Raw genomic sequence first — 19,407 nt, 5'->3', positions numbered from 1 at the left:
TCACGGTGCCACTACAGTTCCATTGACGGCGCTATATTGATCACAGGATGAAAACAAAACAAAAACATACCGACGATTTAACTTTCTGTAGGTCATAACACTACAGGCGTCTGTTTGTTTTAGGCTAGACTAGATACACACAGACAAACACACTTCTAAACATCAAATAATGGTATTTTACAGCGTCAGTTCACCAGAGAATCAGCCATAGGATGAACTCTAATCCGACGTATAACCGGGAAATCCCAATGTGGAGCTAACACAAAGGCAGCATTGAAATCGGGAAGTCCCGTTTTAGTACAGGAGACGTGTATGGATATGTGAAACTTTGGATATGGATATTTTTGTTTTATTCATTCTCATGATGGAGTTGACAAGAAAAGGTGAGATTTTTTTTGTTATATAAAACTAATCTTTTATTGTTTAAATTTTTGTCATGTGTGGATCTAATGTAAACGTATCGTTATTTGTGTGTTTGTCTGTTTAGGCCTTTGATTTTTAATATTAAGCTCTGCTTTCAAATGGCTCTACGCCCAATATAAGGTGTCAGAGGGTGTAGCTTTTCAAATGTGCGCATGCGAGATTTGCACGTTTCTATTTGTATAGTCGTCATAATAACTCCGCATTATGTGCTAGCGTCGGCTAGCGTTACATCATACGCTAGATACAACTAACATTAAATCAAGTGCTAGCTACAGCTAATGTTAAATCAAGTGCTAGCTACAGCTAATGTTAAATCAAGTGCTAGCTACAGCTAATGTTAAATCAAGTGCTAGCTACAGCTAATGTTAAATCACTTGCTTGCTAGAGCTAGCACCACATAAAGTACTAGATACAGCTAACGTAATAACTGCATGTGCCAGCTACACCAAGCGCCTCTCCACATGCTTGCTATAGTTAGCGTCACAACACGTTCTAGCTACATCTAGCGTCATATGATGTGTTAGCTACATCTAGCGTCACACCATGCGCTAGCTACATCTAGCGTCACATGATGTGTTAGCTACATTTAGCGTTACATCACACCATGTGCTAGCTACATCTAGCGTCACACCACGCGCTAGCTACATTCGACGTCACACCCCAGCCTTTACTACCCCCCCCCCTTAAACAACAATCTCGACGAGCCCTCAATCCCAGATTTTTACAGTGAAGACTTCAACATTTTTACCTCCCCTTCTTCAAATGCCAGAGCGTTCTATCCCTCGTCCAATAACGTCAACTTTTTTTAAAAAGTTAATTCCCACGACAGCTTTGCTAAATTTGGCAGCAGCAGCATTTTTTAAAATGTCGTTTTACTGTGGATTAAACCGATCAAGTGCATTATGAATGGATACAACTTGGATTTACAATGTAGAAAAATAAGAAATTTTAAAAAATTTTAACCAATTTTTAAAACCATGTTTTAATTAAAATAAATTTGGTAAAATGGTCACCATCGAACAAGTGTTAAGGGAGCTGTGGCCTAATGCTAGAGGAGGTGTGGACTAGTGCTAGGGGAGATGTGGGCTAGTGCTAGGGGAGATGTGGGCTAGTGCTAGAGGAGATGTGGGCTAGTGCTAGGGGAGGTGTGGACTAATAATAGGAGAGGTGTGGACTAGTGCTAGGGGAGGTGTGGACTAGTGCTAGGGGAGATGTGGGCTAGTGCTAGGGGAGATGTGGGCTAGTGCTAGTGGAGGTGTGGACTAGTGCTAGGGGAGGTGTGGACTAGTGCTAGGGGAGATGTGGGCTAGTGCTAGGGGAGATGTGGGCTAGTGCTAGGGGAGATGTGGGCTAGTGCTAGGGGAGGTGTGGACTAATAATAGGAGAGGTGTGGACTAGTGCTAGGGGAGGTGTGGACTAGTGCTAGGGGAGATGTGGGCTAGTGCTAGGGGAGATGTGGGCTAGTGCTAGTGGAGGTGTGGACTAGTGCTAGGGGAGGTGTGGACTAGTGCTATGGGAGATGTGGGCTAGTGCTAGGGGAGATGTGGGCTAGTGCTAGGGGAGATGTGGGCTAGTGCTAGGGGAGGTGTGGACTAGAGCCAGGGGAGGTTTTCACTAGTGCTATGGGAGGTGTGGACTAGAGCCAGGGGAGGTGTGGGCTAGTGCTAGTGGAGGTGTGGGCTAGTGCTAGGGGAGGTGTGGGCTAGTGCTAGTGGGGGTGTGGACTAGTGCTAGGGGAGGTGTGGGCTAGTGCTAGGGGAGGTGTGGGTTAGTGCTAGTGGGGGTGTGGACTAGTGCTAGGGGAGGTGTGGACTAGTGCTAGGGGAGGTGTTCACTAGTGCTAGGGGAGGTGTGGGCTAGTGCTAGTGGAGGTGTGGGCTAGTGCTAGTGGAGGTGTGGACTAGTGCTAGGGGATGTGTGGACAGCGCTAGGGGATGTGTGGACACTGCTAGGCGAGGTGTGGACTGGTGCTAGAGGTGGTATGGACAGTGCTAGGGGAGGTGTGGACTAGTGAAAGGGGAGGTGTAGACAGTGCTACTGGAGTTGTGGCCTAGTGCTAGGGGAGGTGTGGCCTAGTGCTAAGGGGGGTGTGGACTAGGGGAGGTGTGGACAGTGCTAGGGGATGTGTTGACTAGGGGAGGTGGGGACTAGTGCTAGGGGAGGTGTGGCCTAGTGCTAGGGGGGTGTGGACAGTGCTAGGGGAGGTGTGGCCTAGTGCTAGGGGGGGTGTGGACAGTGCTAGGGAAGGTGTTGACTAGGGGAGGTTGGGACTAGTGCTAGTGCTAGGGGAGGTATGGACAGTGCTAGGGGAGGTGTGGACAGTTCTAGGGGAGGTGTGGACAGTTCTAGGGGAGGTGTGGACAGTTCTAGGGGAGGTGTGGCCTAGTGCTAGGGGAGGTGTGGCCTAGTGCTAGGGGAGGTGTGGACAGTTCTAGGGGAGGTGTGGGCTAGTGCTAGTGGAGGTGTGGGCTAGTGCTAGTGGAGGTGTGGACTAGTGCTAGGGGAGGTGTGGACTAGTGTTAGGGGAGATGTGGGCTAGTGCTAGGGGAGGTGTGGACTAATAATAGGAGAGGTGTGGACTATTGCTAGGGGAGGTGTGGACTAGTGCTAGGGGAGATGTGGGCTAGTGCTAGGGGAGATGTGGGCTAGTGCTAGTGGAGGTGTGGACTAGTGCTAGGGGAGGTGTGGACTAGTGCTAGGGGAGATGTGGGCTAGTGCTAGGGGAGATGTGGGCTAGTGCTAGGGGAGATGTGGGCTAGTGCTAGGGGAGGTGTGGACTAATAATAGGAGAGGTGTGGACTAGTGCTAGGGGAGGTGTGGACTAGTGCTAGGGGAGATGTGGGCTAGTGCTAGGGGAGATGTGGGCTAGTGCTAGTGGAGGTGTGGACTAGTGCTAGGGGAGGTGTGGACTAGTGCTAGGGGAGATGTGGGCTAGTGCTAGGGGAGATGTGGGCTAGTGCTAGTGGAGGTGTGGACTAGTGCTAGGGGAGATGTGGGCTAGTGCGAGGGGAGGTGTGGACTAGAGCCAGGGGAGGTTTTCACTAGTGCTAGGGGAGGTGTGGACTAGAGCCAGGGGAGGTGTGGGCTAGTGCTAGTGGAGGTGTGGGCTAGTGCTAGGGGAGGTGTGGGCTAGTGCTAGTGGGGGTGTGGACTAGTGCTAGGGGAGGTGTGGGCTAGTGCTAGGGGAGGTGTGGGCTAGTGCTAGTGGGGGTGTGGACTAGTGCTAGGGGAGGTGTGGACTAGTGCTAGGGGAGGTGTTCACTAGTGCTAGGGGAGGTGTGGGCTAGTGCTAGTGGAGGTGTGGGCTAGTGCTAGTGGAGGTGTGGACTAGTGCTAGGGGATGTGTGGACAGCGCTAGGGGATGTGTGGACACTGCTAGGCGAGGTGTGGACTGGTGCTAGAGGTGGTATGGACAGTGCTAGGGGAGGTGTGGACTAGTGAAAGGGGAGGTGTAGACAGTGCTACTGGAGTTGTGGCCTAGTGCTAGGGGAGGTGTGGCCTAGTGCTAAGGGGGGTGTGGACTAGGGGAGGTGTGGACAGTGCTAGGGGATGTGTTGACTAGGGGAGGTGGGGACTAGTGCTAGGGGAGGTGTGGCCTAGTGCTAGGGGGGTGTGGACAGTGCTAGGGGAGGTGTGGCCTAGTGCTAGGGGGGGTGTGGACAGTGCTAGGGAAGGTGTTGACTAGGGGGAGGTTGGGACTAGTGCTAGTGCTAGGGGAGGTATGGACAGTGCTAGGGGAGGTGTGGACAGTTCTAGGGGAGGTGTGGACAGTTCTAGGGGAGGTGTGGACAGTTCTAGGGGAGGTGTGGCCTAGTGCTAGGGGAGGTGTGGCCTAGTGCTAGGGGAGGTGTGGACAGTTCTAGGGGAGGTGTGGGCTAGTGCTAGTGGAGGTGTGGGCTAGTGCTAGTGGAGGTGTGGACTAGTGCTAGGGGAGGTGTGGACTAGTGTTAGGGGAGATGTGGGCTAGTGCTAGGGGAGGTGTGGACTAATAATAGGAGAGGTGTGGACTATTGCTGGGGGAGGTGTGGACTAGTGCTAGGGGAGATGTGGGCTAGTGCTAGGGGAGATGCGGGCTAGTGCTAGTGGAGGTGTGGACTAGTGCTAGGGGAGGTGTGGACTAGTGCTAGGGGAGATGTGGGCTAGTGCTAGGGGAGATGTGGGCTAGTGCTAGTGGAGGTGTGGACTAGTGCTAGGGGAGATGTGGGCTAGTGCTAGGGGAGATGTGGGCTAGTGCTAGGGGAGATGTGGGCTAGTGCTAGGGGAGGTGTGGACTAGAGCCAGGGGAGGTGTGGGCTAGTGCTAGTGGAGGTGTGGGCTAGTGCTAGGGGAGGTGTGGGCTAGTGCTAGTGGGGGTGTGGACTAGTGCTAGGGGAGGTGTGGACTAGTGCTAGGGGAGGTGTTCACTAGTGCTAGGGGAGGTGTGGGCTAGTGCTAGTGGAGGTGTGGGCTAGTGCTAGTGGAGGTGTGGACTAGTGCTAGGGGATGTGTGGACAGCGCTAGGGGATGTGTGGACACTGCTAGGCGAGGTGTGGACTGGTGCTAGAGGTGGTATGGACAGTGCTAGGGGAGGTGTGGACTAGTGAAAGGGGAGGTGTAGACAGTGCTACTGGAGTTGTGGCCTAGTGCTAGGGGAGGTGTGGCCTAGTGCTAAGGGGGGTGTGGACTAGGGGAGGTGTGGACAGTGCTAGGGGATGTGTTGACTAGGGGAGGTGGGGACTAGTGCTAGGGGAGGTGTGGCCTAGTGCTAGGGGGGTGTGGACAGTGCTAGGGGAGGTATGGCCTAGTGCTAGGGGGGGTGTGGACAGTGCTAGGGGAGGTGTGGACAGTTCTAGGGGAGGTGTGGACAGTTCTAGGGGAGGTGTGGACAGTTCTAGGGGAGGTGTGGCCTAGTGCTAGGGGAGGTGTGGACAGTTCTAGGGGAGGTGTGGACAGTTCTAGGGGAGGTGTGGACAGTTCTAGGGGAGGTGTGGACAGTTCTAGGAGAGGTGTGGCCTAGTGCTAGGGGAGGTGTGGACAGTTCTAGGGGAGGTGTGGACAGTTCTAGGGGAGGTGTGGACAGTTCTAGGGGAGGTGTGGACAGTTCTAGGGGAGGTGTGGCCTAGTGCTAGGGGAGGTGTGGACAGTTCTAGGGGAGGGGTGGACAGTTCTAGGGGAGGTGTTGCCTAGCGCTAGGGGAGGTGTGGCCTAGTGCTAGGGGAGGTGTGGACAGTTCTAGGGGAGGTGTGGGCTAGTGCTAGTGGAGGTGTGGGCTAGTGCTAGTGGAGGTGTGGACTAGTGCTAGGGGAGGTGTGGACTAGTGTTAGGGGAGGTGTGGACTATTGCTAGGGGAGGTGTGGACTAGTGCTAGGGTAGGTGTGAACTATTTTACAAGAACTATACAAGGTAAAATATAAAGCTATCTTAACATGTCAAATACAAACTGTCCTAATTAATCCGTTGAATTCAGTCAAAATATTCACCAAACTATCGGTTAGTCCATCGTTGGATATTTCCATTTAGTTGCTGATGTCCAAGGATTGATCACCTGATATGTTCTAAATTGTCCTCGCTGGACCAGTCCTTGAACTGAGACGTCCCTGTATAGGGTTTTGTACCACAGATTTATCTTCTATGTTCATGAGCTCTGTCTTATTTCAGTGATTCTCGATAAAACACTTGTTGAAATAGCTCTTGCTGATAAAGGTTTAATATCTTGGCTCTCTGCTTTACAAATAGATAATACTCACTGAATTACATCAGTTCGATGATTAGAAGCAAGCAAATTTAATATTTTACTTTGTAACCGTGTGCGTAAAAAGGACACGCAATGTCTCACGTGATTTGTGAGTACTTGTGAGCGGGGTGTCAAGATAAAGCAGCTGCAAACTTCAAACTATAACAGGACAGGACTTCATAAACGAAGAACCGGAAACTTTGTGGCTGTTAATGTTAGACTTAATGTACCAAAACAGGACAATTTTAAAATACCATTTGTAATTCAAGTTTTTTTTTAATAAGTGTTTAACATTTACTTTTAATTTCTTTTATACATTCAATTTAAAACATCATTTCATTTTTTTGTATTCAAGGGAAACAACCCAAGAGTAAGTGTTTAAAGATGTAAAGAATACAAAATACTTCATCATTTACACAAAATAAAGTTTATTACTATTATTTTACTTGATTGTATTTTTTAAATTCTGTTAAAAAATTACATAATGTTTCAACTTTAATACGTGTCAAATTTATAACTTGATTTTATTGGATACTTAAAACCTTTATGATTATAAAAACTCAAAACGTATATAAAAGCACAATTCCCTTGAACATTGCTCTATGTTGTACCGTAATAACTAAGACACTTTACGCCTACTTACAATCTTTTTAAATAATATACAACCCAAATTCCACCCCCCCTTCCGTCCCCCCAGCCCACCACGCACGCCGAGAAAAAAAAATCCCTTGAATCATCATTTAATTACACATTTGCATTTTCAGTTTCAGGTTGGTTTTTAATTTTTATTTTTTCTTTAAATTTAGACGTTTTGTATTAGATCTATGTATAAGTAAACCATCTTAAATGAATGAAAGTAGGCTACAAGTAAGAAAGAAATATTACTATTGTAAATCTGTATCAATCCTCACAAGCCGATGATGAAAACTGTAATACTCAAGCGAACACACAACTGACGCTATAAATTACGTGTCTGAAGCGGAAAAAAAATACAATCTTTTTATATAATATACTGTCTCTGTTGGTCTGTCGTCAGTCTAGATCAGGGGTCGGCAAACTTTAGAGACGGAAGGAAATACGTTACACTTTTCTAAATTTCCCAGTGTTTAAAGAGCCACTAATTTTTTTTTTTTATTTTATTATCTGATAATGATTAGGTGAATAAATTTGATTTATTTAAATCAGGGGTCTCCAAACTACGGCCTGCGGGCCGGATGCGGCTCATGAGGCCCTCCCATCCGGACGGCGGAGATCCCTCTCCAGAAAATTCAAATACCATTGCCCGCGTGAGGAGTCAAAACAGCCAATGACAAAACGGCCCCGTCAATACGACCCCGACAAATTGGCCCCGACATAAGAGTCCCGTCACATCGACCCCGTCAAAAGGGCCAGCGACATATTGTCCCCGTCATAAAGGCTGCCGTTAAATAGGCTCCGGTTATATAGGCTCCCGACAAAAGGGCCCCAGTCAATAAGGCTCCCGACATATAGGCTCCCGCCATTTAGTTTCTCGACAAAACGGCTCCCGACATTACGACTCCCGACTAATAGGCTCCCGTCACTTTGGCTCAGAATAAATAGGCTCTTGTCAATTTGGCTCCCGAAAAAAGGACCACTGACAATATTGTTTCCGTAGAGATTAAGTCTCCTGGCAAAACAGTCTTATGGAATATGACACCTGCCAGTGGGACCCCTTCATCAATATTCTTTAGAGTTAGCTTATCAAACACTTTTATGTAATACAACGTATGCATCTCTTGTTCGGCAGGCCTTATTTTTATAATAGTTTATCTATTTTAAGAAATAGTATGTTTAAATTTAAGGGTCATCTATCTATGATTTCCGTAAGTGAGTCGGTTATAGACTGTTCCAACCAGTGGCGTAGCAAGGATTGTCTCATGGGGGCTGGGGGGGGGTTCAAAACTTTCATATAGGCCTATATATATATATATATATATATATATATATATATATATATATATATATATATATATGTGTGTGTGTGTGTGTGTGTGTGTATTCATATACATGTGTAAGTGCGTGCGTGTTAAGTATTGGTGGCTGGTGACAATAGAAACTCGTGGGTGCCACCGACTAACTTATCTTAGTATAAGCTATTGTTTTGTAACAAGTAACATATGTACACTATCAAAAAAAAATTATAAAACTCAAATTCCCATCATTTTTATCAGATTTCTCCAACTGAAAATTTCTGAAATCCCTGTGCCCCCTAAGTGCAATACCTTGTCGGCTGCAAAAAAGTTATAGATTCTATTATGGGCGCTAATCTTAAACTAGTTTCTAGATCTAGATCTAGAATTTGTTGACTTATGATAAATTTAAGGAGATTTTAATAGGTTCAATATTTTTTTTGCCATCACCGATTTACGTTTTTGGGAAAGTAAAATTGCTCTTCTATGATATTCACATTGCTGGTGCTCATTAAACTTGTCTGTTGCCTTTTTCCAGTTTGAAAATGAAATTTTTGATAGCTTATTTTATCCAAAGGCTGACTACCTACACCATCATAAATCAAACTAAACAAAACACAATATTTGCAAAATGCGCCATCAAGTAATTTGGAGTAGGTCAACCAGTTCCACCTAAGTAGCCACAAATATTGAAACTTTAAATTTCTTTGTCCGCTTGCTGGAAATTTAAAAAGTTCACCAGGACGCCAGATGTTTTCTAATAACTCCTTTGATGAAATTGCCGATATCATTTGCATAAGAAACAGTCGAAGGTGCTGAATTTATGGAAATTTCTTGATGTAATGTATTTTGAGAAGCAATAGTACCATCTTCATTTTTATCATTTTCAGTTTTACTTTTCTTTGTAAAGAAATCAGTAAATAAAGTAGTTTTTAATGTCCTGTTTCCTTCCGCCATCATTAAAATGAATTTAAATTGCTTGACGTAGTTAAAAGATATACAATAAAACACGACTTTGGAAAAAAGAAAATAAATTATTATTGGTCTTCTTTTCTGACTGTCTAAATTTACTGTAGGTTCCTTTCTCTACATCTATATTTAACCAAACACGCAGTTTTTCTATCTACCAACACAAAGTTCAGTAGACGCGCAATGGTTTTTAGTCATGTAACTCTATTGTAAATAAAACATGTAAAGTACTGAAAAAAAATTCATAAAAAACGTTTTAATAACAAGCTTTTATGTGATAATGCACTAAAAAGTAGAAAATAAATTAATTTAAATAACTATAAAGAAAAGCTTGGGTGTCTTCCTTAACATTAGTAAAGGTATCCAATAGATACTAAAGTGACCCACGCTTTTCTTTATAGTTATTTAAATAGTAGTCTATAATTTATTTTCTCCTTTTTAGTGCATTACTACATAAAAGCTTGTTATTAAAACGTATTTTATGAAATTTTGTAGTCATGCAACTCTACCGCATTAAAAAAAATTAAAGTACGGAAAAAATCACATTATGAGAAGATGGTAACATCAGGAGAAGATGGTAACATCAGGAGAAGATGGTAACATCAGGAGTAGATGGTAACATCAGGAGAAGATGGTAACATCAGGAGAAGATGGTAACATCAGGAGAAGATGGTAACATCAGGAGTAGATGGTAACATTAGAAGATAGTAACATCAGGAGTAGATGGTAACATCAGGAGAAGATGGTAACATCAGGAGAAGATGGTAACATCAGGAGAAGATGGTAACATCAGGAGAAGATGGTAACATCAGGAGAAGATGGTAACATCAGGAGAAGATGGTAACATCAGGAGAAGATTGTAGCATCAGGAGTAGATGGTAACATCAGGAGTAGATGGTAACATTAGAAGATGGTAACATCAGGAGGAGATGGTAACATCAGGAGTAGATGGTAACATTAGAAGATGGTAACATCAGGAGGAGATGGTAACATCAGGAGTAGATGGTAACATTAGAAGATGGTAACATCAGGAGGAGATGGTAACATCAGGAGTAGATGGTAACATTAGAAGATGGTAACATCAGGAGGAGATGGTAACATCAGGAGTAGATGGTAACATTAGAAGATGGTAACATCAGGAGGAGATGGTAACATCAGGAGTAGATGGTAACATTAGGAGAATATGGTAACATCAGGAGTAGATGGTAACATCAGGAGAATATGGTAACATCAGGAGAAGATGGTAACATCAGGAGGAGATGGTAACATCAGGAGTAGATGGTAACATCAGGAGAAGATGGTAACATTAGAAGATGGTAACATCAGGAGAAGATGGTAACATCAGGAGTAGATGGTAACATTAGAAGATGGTAACATCAGGAGGAGATGGTAACATCAGGAGTAGATGGTAACATTAGAAGATGGTAACATCAGGAGGAGATGGTAACATCAGGAGTAGATGGTAACATTAGAAGATGGTAACATCAGGAGGAGATGGTAACATCAGGAGAAGATGGTAACATCAGGAGAAGATGGTAACATCAGGAGAAGATGGTAACATCAGGAGAAGATGGTAACATTAGAAGATGGTAACATCAGGAGTAGATGGTAACATCAGGAGTAGATGGTAACATTAGAAGATGGTAACATCAGGAGGAGATGGTAACATCAGGAGTAGATGGTAACATTAGAAGATGGTAACATCAGGAGGAGATGGTAACATCAGGAGTAGATGGTAACATTAGAAGATGGTAACATCAGGAGGAGATGGTAACATCAGGAGTAGATGGTAACATTAGAAGATGGTAACATCAGGAGGAGATGGTAACATCAGGAGTAGATGGTAACATTAGAAGATGGTAACATCAGGAGAAGATGGTAACATCAGGAGGAGATGGTAACATCAGGAGTAGATGGTAACATCAGGAGAAGATGATAACATCAGGAGTAGATGGTAACATCAGGAGAAGATGGTAACATCAGGATAAAATGCTAACATCAGGAGTAGATGGTAACATCAGGAGAATATGGTAACATCAGGAGTAGATGGTAACATCAGGAGAATATGGTAACATCAGGAGAAGATGGTAACATCAGGAGGAGATGGTAACATCAGGAGTAGATGGTAACATCAGGAGAAGATGGTAACATTAGAAGATGGTAACATCAGGAGAAGATGGTAACATCAGGAGTAGATGGTAACATTAGAAGATGGTAACATCAGGAGGAGATGGTAACATCAGGAGTAGATGGTAACATTAGAAGATGGTAACATCAGGAGGAGATGGTAACATCAGGAGTAGATGGTAACATTAGAAGATGGTAACATCAGGAGAAGATGGTAACATCAGGAGAAGATGGTAACATCAGGAGAAGATGGTAACATCAGGAGAAGATGGTAACATCAGGAGAAGATGGTAACATTAGAAGATGGTAACATCAGGAGAAGATGGTAACATCAGGAGAATATGGTAACATCAGGAGTAGATGGTAACATCAGGAGTAGATGGTAACATCAGGAGAAGATGGTAACATCAGGAGTAGATGGTAACATCAGGAGTAGATGGTAACATCAGGAGAAGATGGTAACATCAGGAGTAGATGGTAACATTAGGAGTAGATGGTAACATTAGAAGATGGTAACATCAGGAGAATATGGTAACATCACTACATTATGTTGATGTCTTGATATATCGTGTAAACATCAGAGCATGATAATGGCATAACGACATTATATAAACGCGGTTTAATCATGATAACATAATAACTGTATGTAACTGATATAACATTGTTATTGTATAACATCATATATTAATTATTTAGCTAACAAACTAAAAACATAATTCAATGGACCTCAGATCCTTAAACCTCCTTTACTTCACTCCCCAGAGCCTTATATATCAACATGACATATCTGTACGAAATGACCCATGAGTATTTTCCCTTGAAAAAAGAAATTATCTCCCCTTTAAAAAGAGATCACCAAATGAAGACCATGAAAAGCGCTGTTATTAGACAAAGGTCCAGATTAGTTATACGAGACGGAACTTGAAAGGTTTCGGAGAGTACACAGTACACGAAGTTGAGTGCGCATGACTGGAATGGGATGAATTTACGGCAGTCCAATCGGATGATGTATTGATCTATTTATAGCTCAAGTCTTGAAATTACATCACTTGCACATTAAAGAATGTCGCTTTCCGATTGGTTAAATAAACAGCACACAACGGAATGCATTCGAATGATATGATTCGGCTTCAATTGTAGTTTTACTGAACAAAATATATTTTAATAATTTAGTTTTAAAAAGTTATATATATATATATATATATATATATATATATATATATATATATATATATATATATATATATATATATATATATATATATATATATACTAGGCATACTGCCTAGCTTCGCTTAGGTTTTTAAAAAACATTTGAGAATTTGAATAGTTAATTATTTAGCGATGGATTGGGTGTGGAGTGCTTTAATAAGTTTAATTTAAACAGTAATGCTAATTTTAGAAAATAATGTTTTTGTTCGTCATTTACATTCCGTTCAAAGACAATATCTGGAAAGTACACAATGTATAACTAAAATGGAATTAGAACTACACAGGTTTCATGAACAGTATATCTCATAGTTTATATTACATTGCCTTTTGAAATTAATTAATTTATTTAATTAGGTTACTTAACTTAATTAACAACTCAATTTTGTACTAAAACAAATGCTATACTTCGTCATTTTCTGTTTCTGTTTAAAATAGTATACAATTATTTGAAAAAAAAATAATTTCAAAAACGTTACCTCCCTTGAAAACTGAACGTATGACGTATGTCATTGTTTACTTATATTGTTTGCTTATATAAGAAATTACGTTATATGAACATATTTAACGACTATAATGGCTGTTTCCGACGGGAATAAAGTTTTTTGTTACCCTCCATGGTCGGTCTACGACGTCACATAATATTAAGGGGATCGTTCGTCAATTTATTTATATATATATATATATCTCATATAAGGAGAATTTCACTCAATATCATCTTTTAGCCCTCGTCGAGGGCTTTGAGTCTGACCAACAGTTTTTCCATACGGCCTAGTCATCTATATTAGTGTATGCAAAAACTTAGCATGATGTACAGACATTAAGTAACCTAAAAATTGTGTTAAAATTTCCCTGTTTTTCCCATAAAATACATAGATTATATAGGGAAATACAACTGGTCAGTTTTGACCGCTTTACGAAGTTTTCCCAGATATGCCGAGTTTTTTGTGACACCCCTAGGTGTTCTTCTACCACCTCACAAAATATCAAGGGGGGTCGTCGGAGGAAATTTTTTTTCGTAATAGAGCTCATATAAAGAGAATTTCACTTGCGGTCACTTTTTAGCCCTCGTCGAGGGCTTTGAGTGTAACCGACAGTTTTCCCTAAAGGTCAAGCCATTGACCTAGGAGCATGCAAAAAATTAGCCAGATATACTGAGCTTAAGTACCCTAAAGTCTGCGTTGAAATGACCCTCTGTTTTTCCCATAAAATACAAAGATTATATAGGGAAATACAACTGGTCAGTTTTGACCGCTTTACGAAGTTTTCCCAGATATGCCGAGTTTTTTGTGACACCCCTAGGTGTTCTTCTATCACCTCACAAAATATCAAGGGGGGTCGTCGGAGGAAATTTTTTTTCGTAATAGAGCTCATATAAAGAGAATTTCACTCGCGGTCACTTTTTAACCCTCGTCGAGGGCTTTGAGTGTAACCGACAGTTTTCCCTAAAGGTCAAGCCATTGACCTAAGAGTATGCAAAAAATTAGCCAAATATACTGAGCTTAAGTACCCTAAAGTCTGCGTTGAAATGACCCTCTGTTTTTCCCATAAAATACAAACATTATATAGGGAAATACAACTGGTCAGTTTTGACCGCTTTACGAAGTTTTCCCAGATATGCCGAGTTTTTTGTGACACCCCTAGGTGTTCTTCTACCACCTCACAAAATATCAAGGGGGGTCGTCGGAGGAAATTTTTTTTCGTAATAGAGCTCATATAAAGAGAATTTCACTTGCGGTCACTTTTTAGCCCTCGTCGAGGGCTTTGAGTGTAACCGACAGTTTTCCCTAAAGGTCAAGCCATTGACCTAGGAGCATGCAAAAAATTAGCCAGATATACTGAGCTTAAGTACCCTAAAGTCTGCGTTGAAATGACCCTCTGTTTTTCCCATAAAATACAAAGATTATATAGGGAAATACAACTGGTCAGTTTTGACCGCTTTACGAAGTTTTCCCAGATATGCCGAGTTTTTTGTGACACCCCTAGGTGTTCTTCTATTACCTCACAAAATATCAAGGGGGGTCGTCGGAGGAAATTTTTTTTCGTAATAGAGCTCATATAAAGAGAATTTCACTCGCGGTCACTTTTTAGCCCTCGTCGAGGGCTTTGAGTGTAACCGACAGTTTTCCCTAAAGGTCAATCCATTGACCTAGGAGCATGCAAAAAATTAGCCAGATATACTGAGCTTAAGTACCCTAAAGTCTGCGTTGAAATGACCCTCTGTTTTTCCCATAAAATACAAAGATTATATAGGGAAATACAACTGGTCAGTTTTGACCGCTTTACGAAGTTTTCCCAGATATGCCGAGTTTTTTGTGACACCCCTAGGTGTTCTTCTATTACCTCACAAAATATCAAGGGGGGTCGTCGGAGGAAAATTTTTTTCGTAATAGAGCTCATATAAAGAGAATTTCACTCGCGGTCACTTTTTAGCCCTCGTCGAGGGCTTTGAGTGTAACCGACAGTTTTCCCTAAAGGTCAAGCCATTGACCTAGGAGCATGCAAAAAATTAGCCAGATATACTGAGCTTAAGTACCCTAAAGTCTGCGTTGAAATGACCCTCTGTTTTTCCCATAAAATACAAAGATTATATAGGGAAATACAACTGGTCAGTTTTGACCGCTTTACAAAGTTTTCCCAGATATGCCGAGTTTTTTTTGACACCCCAAGGTGTTCTCCTACCACCTCACAAAATATCAAGGGGGGTCGTCGGAGGAAATTTTTTTTCGTAATAGAGCTTATATAAAGAGAATTTCACTCGCGGTCTCTTTTTAGCCCTCGTCGAGGGCTTTGAGTGTGACCGACAGTTTTCCCTAAAGGTCAAGCCATTGACCTAGGAGCATGCAAAAAATTAGCCAGATATACTGAGCTTAAGTACCCTAAAGTCTGCGTTGAAATGACCCTCTGTTTTTCCCATAAAATACAAAGATTATATAGGGAAATACAACTGGTCAGTTTTGACCGCTTTACGAAGTTTTCCCAGATATGCCGAGTTTTTTGTGACACCCCTAGGTGTTCTTCTATTACCTCACAAAATATCAAGGGGGGTCGTCGGAGGAAAATTTTTTTCGTAATAGAGCTCATATAAAGAGAATTTCACTCGCGGTCACTTTTTAGCCCTCGTCGAGGGCTTTGAGTGTAACCGACAGTTTTCCCTAAAGGTCAAGCCATTGACCTAGGAGCATGCAAAAAATTAGCCAGATATACTGAGCTTAAGTACCCTAAAGTCTGCGTTGAAATGACCCTCTGTTTTTCCCATAAAATACAAAGATTATATAGGGAAATACAACTGGTCAGTTTTGACCGCTTTACAAAGTTTTCCCAGATATGCCGAGTTTTTTTTGACACCCCAAGGTGTTCTCCTACCACCTCACAAAATATCAAGGGGGGTCGTCGGAGGAAATTTTTTTTCGTAATAGAGCTTATATAAAGAGAATTTCACTCGCGGTCTCTTTTTAGCCCTCGTCGAGGGCTTTGAGTGTGACCGACAGTTTTCCCTAAAGGTCAAGCCATTGACCTAGGAGCATGCAAAAAATTAGCCAGATATACTGAGCTTAAGTACCCTAAAGTCTGCGTTGAAATGACCCTCTGTTTTTCCCATAAAATACAAAGATTATATAGGGAAATACAACTGGTCAGTTTTGACCGCTTTACGAAGTTTTCCCAGATATGCCGAGTTTTTTGTGACACCCCTAGGTGTTCTTCTATCACCTCACAAAATATCAAGGGGGGTCGTCGGAGGAAATTTTTTTTCGTAATAGAGCTCATATAAAGAGAATTTCACTCGCGGTCACTTTTTAACCCTCGTCGAGGGCTTTGAGTGTAACCGACAGTTTTCCCTAAAGGTCAAGCCATTGACCTAAGAGTATGCAAAAAATTAGCCAAATATACTGAGCTTAAGTACCCTAAAGTCTGCGTTGAAATGACCCTCTGTTTTTCCCATAAAATACAAACATTATATAGGGAAATACAACTGGTCAGTTTTGACCGCTTTACGAAGTTTTCCCAGATATGCCGAGTTTTTTGTGACACCCCTAGGTGTTCTTCTACCACCTCACAAAATATCAAGGGGGGTCGTCGGAGGAAATTTTTTTTCGTAATAGAGCTCATATAAAGAGAATTTCACTTGCGGTCACTTTTTAGCCCTCGTCGAGGGCTTTGAGTGTAACCGACAGTTTTCCCTAAAGGTCAAGCCATTGACCTAGGAGCATGCAAAAAATTAGCCAGATATACTGAGCTTAAGTACCCTAAAGTCTGCGTTGAAATGACCCTCTGTTTTTCCCATAAAATACAAAGATTATATAGGGAAATACAACTGGTCAGTTTTGACCGCTTTACGAAGTTTTCCCAGATATGCCGAGTTTTTTGTGACACCCCTAGGTGTTCTTCTATTACCTCACAAAATATCAAGGGGGGTCGTCGGAGGAAATTTTTTTTCGTAATAGAGCTCATATAAAGAGAATTTCACTCGCGGTCACTTTTTAGCCCTCGTCGAGGGCTTTGAGTGTAACCGACAGTTTTCCCTAAAGGTCAAGCCATTGACCTAGGAGCATGCAAAAAATTAGCCAGATATACTGAGCTTAAGTACCCTAAAGTCTGCGTTGAAATGACCCTCTGTTTTTCCCATAAAATACAAAGATTATATAGGGAAATACAACTGGTCAGTTTTGACCGCTTTACGAAGTTTTCCCAGATATGCCGAGTTTTTTGTGACACCCCTAGGTGTTCTTCTATTACCTCACAAAATATCAAGGGGGGTCGTCGGAGGAAAATTTTTTTCGTAATAGAGCTCATATAAAGAGAATTTCACTCGCGGTCACTTTTTAGCCCTCGTCGAGGGCTTTGAGTGTAACCGACAGTTTTCCCTAAAGGTCAAGCCATTGACCTAGGAGCATGCAAAAAATTAGCCAGATATACTGAGCTTAAGTACCCTAAAGTCTGCGTTGAAATGACCCTCTGTTTTTCCCATAAAATACAAAGATTATATAGGGAAATACAACTGGTCAGTTTTGACCGCTTTACAAAGTTTTCCCAGATATGCCGAGTTTTTTTTGACACCCCAAGGTGTTCTCCTACCACCTCACAAAATATCAAGGGGGGTCGTCGGAGGAAATTTTTTTTCGTAATAGAGCTTATATAAAGAGAATTTCACTCGCGGTCTCTTTTTAGCCCTCGTCGAGGGCTTTGAGTGTGACCGACAGTTTTCCCTAAAGGTCAAGCCATTGACCTAGGAGCATGCAAAAAATTAGCCAGATATACTGAGTGTCACAGACTGTATAATTATGTATCCTTATTATATTGTGTTTTGCATGAATGAAGAGTACCTGGCTAGCGGAAGGACTGTCTGAGCGATCGTCATGTGTTGTTTCATGCTTTTGGGTGAGATCGCTCATGTACGTAAGGGGAGAGAAAGTGGTGAATAAAAGGGAGAGCAAAAAGGTGAACGGGTGTTGTGTGCTAGAACTTGAACCTGAGGACTGTGGCTGTGAATGTAGGATGTTACTACGACACTTTGTTTCTTGACTGTGATTGTACTTATACCAGTTGTGACCATGGATTTACTATGGGTCTATTAATTCTCTGTACAAAGTGTAAATAAAGTTATTGTTTCACAACTACTGTTGCTCGTATGAGTATATTGAAGAACCCACAATAACAACAAAGAATACATGTTGTTACATATGGTGTCAGAAGTGAGCGTCTACTGTTACATTGTCAGAAGCAATTGAAGAAGTGATGTTGTTACATTGGTAAATTATATTGAAGTCTAAAATCGTCAACGAAGTTACAGTGTTACTACAAGTGATCAAGAATTGTCACATTATCATTGTAAGCAGTTTTCAACGTTTTTGAAGTGGTCTTCCACTGTTTACCAAGTACGTCAAGTTCTTGAAAGTCATCTATCTACACTCAAGTCAGAAGGGTTGCTGTAGTCAAGTCAGACGTCTTGTTCAAGTCAAGTCATCAACGTGATAATTTTTATCACCTTATTTCGATATTGTCTCACCAATGTCGAGTAAATATCGTCTGTGTGTTTTTTCTGTTTGGATTTAGCCGATCAAGTCTTAGTGTTTCTTTTCTACTGTTTGGATTTAGCAGATCAAGTTTATTTTTGTAACTGTTCCTAAACTGTTCCTAAAGATGTCTTATCTAAAACTGGACAAATTTCTACTCTGTAACAGGCTACTAGAACTATTTTGAATTTTTTCAACTTTTTGGAATCAACAAAGTGAACTATTTTTGTACTATATATGTACTATGAACTTTTCTTGGATTACTAGATGTCTCTAATCAACTGAACAAAGCCAGAATACAAGAAAGGGTATTGTAAATTAATTAACATTTATCTATTGTCAACTAATGAATTTATATTTTATGTCATAGAAAATATATCAAAATGTTATGTTTTGAAGAATATCTAGCACTAGCGAGGGCGCAAGGCATTAAGAAGATGAAGAAGCAGATAGCCTGGGCAAACACTCGATTTGACCGAGACATAGAAAAAGCATTAGAAGCATGGGACGAAGAAAATGAACAACCCAGACTAGCTCATGGAAAAGTAATAAGAGAATTAGATGGTGAGACAGAAATAGTGCGTAATAGATCAAGAGCTATTACAGAGGTGCAAAAAGAAGAAGAAATGTCAGATGGAGATAAAGTAGAGGAGACTGTACAATCAAAAGGAAAGCGGAAAAAAAGAAACAGAAAACAGAGAGCAGATAAAAGGGCTGAAACTTTGGAAAAACAAGTTGGCCTACATGAACTAGCATATGAACAAGAACTATTAGAAATGAAAGCTATAACAGACACATATGAACCAAAATTAGAAAGTCAACAGGCAGAACTTGAAGAAGTAAATATTGGCAACCTTTGGAATGAAGAACAAAGTAACATAGTCCAGGAAGAATTGAAACCCAAGGATAAAACAGAGGTTGAAGTTAATAATGATTTAAAGGTGACAGATACATTAGAATGTCTTAAGATTGACTCTTTATTGACTCAAACGCAGGTACACGAGAATATTATTGAAAGTTG

At 41.8% G+C, this 19,407-nt stretch overlaps 1 protein-coding gene across 1 annotated transcript in view; it reads left to right on the top strand.

Moving 5' to 3' along the window:
* The first annotated feature begins 326 nt into the window (after window positions 1-326).
* The window catches only part of LOC131944261 (neuronal acetylcholine receptor subunit non-alpha-2-like), a 91,421-nt gene continuing 72,340 nt past the window's right edge, over window positions 327-19,407 (top strand). The window contains exon 1 of the mRNA XM_059304811.1: window positions 327-383. Coding sequence (XP_059160794.1) covers window positions 335-383 — 49 coding nt within the window. The 5' untranslated portion in view covers window positions 327-334. The remainder of the gene's footprint in view (window positions 384-19,407) is intronic.

The sequence above is a fragment of the Physella acuta genome, unplaced genomic scaffold, assembly GCF_028476545.2.
Source record: "Physella acuta isolate Inbredline_101_S28 unplaced genomic scaffold, ASM2847654v3 ptg000486l, whole genome shotgun sequence".
Classification (NCBI taxonomy): domain Eukaryota; kingdom Metazoa; phylum Mollusca; class Gastropoda; family Physidae; genus Physella; species Physella acuta.
The sequence above is the reverse complement of the archived record's forward strand: the minus strand, read 5'-3'. Positions and strand labels throughout refer to the sequence as shown.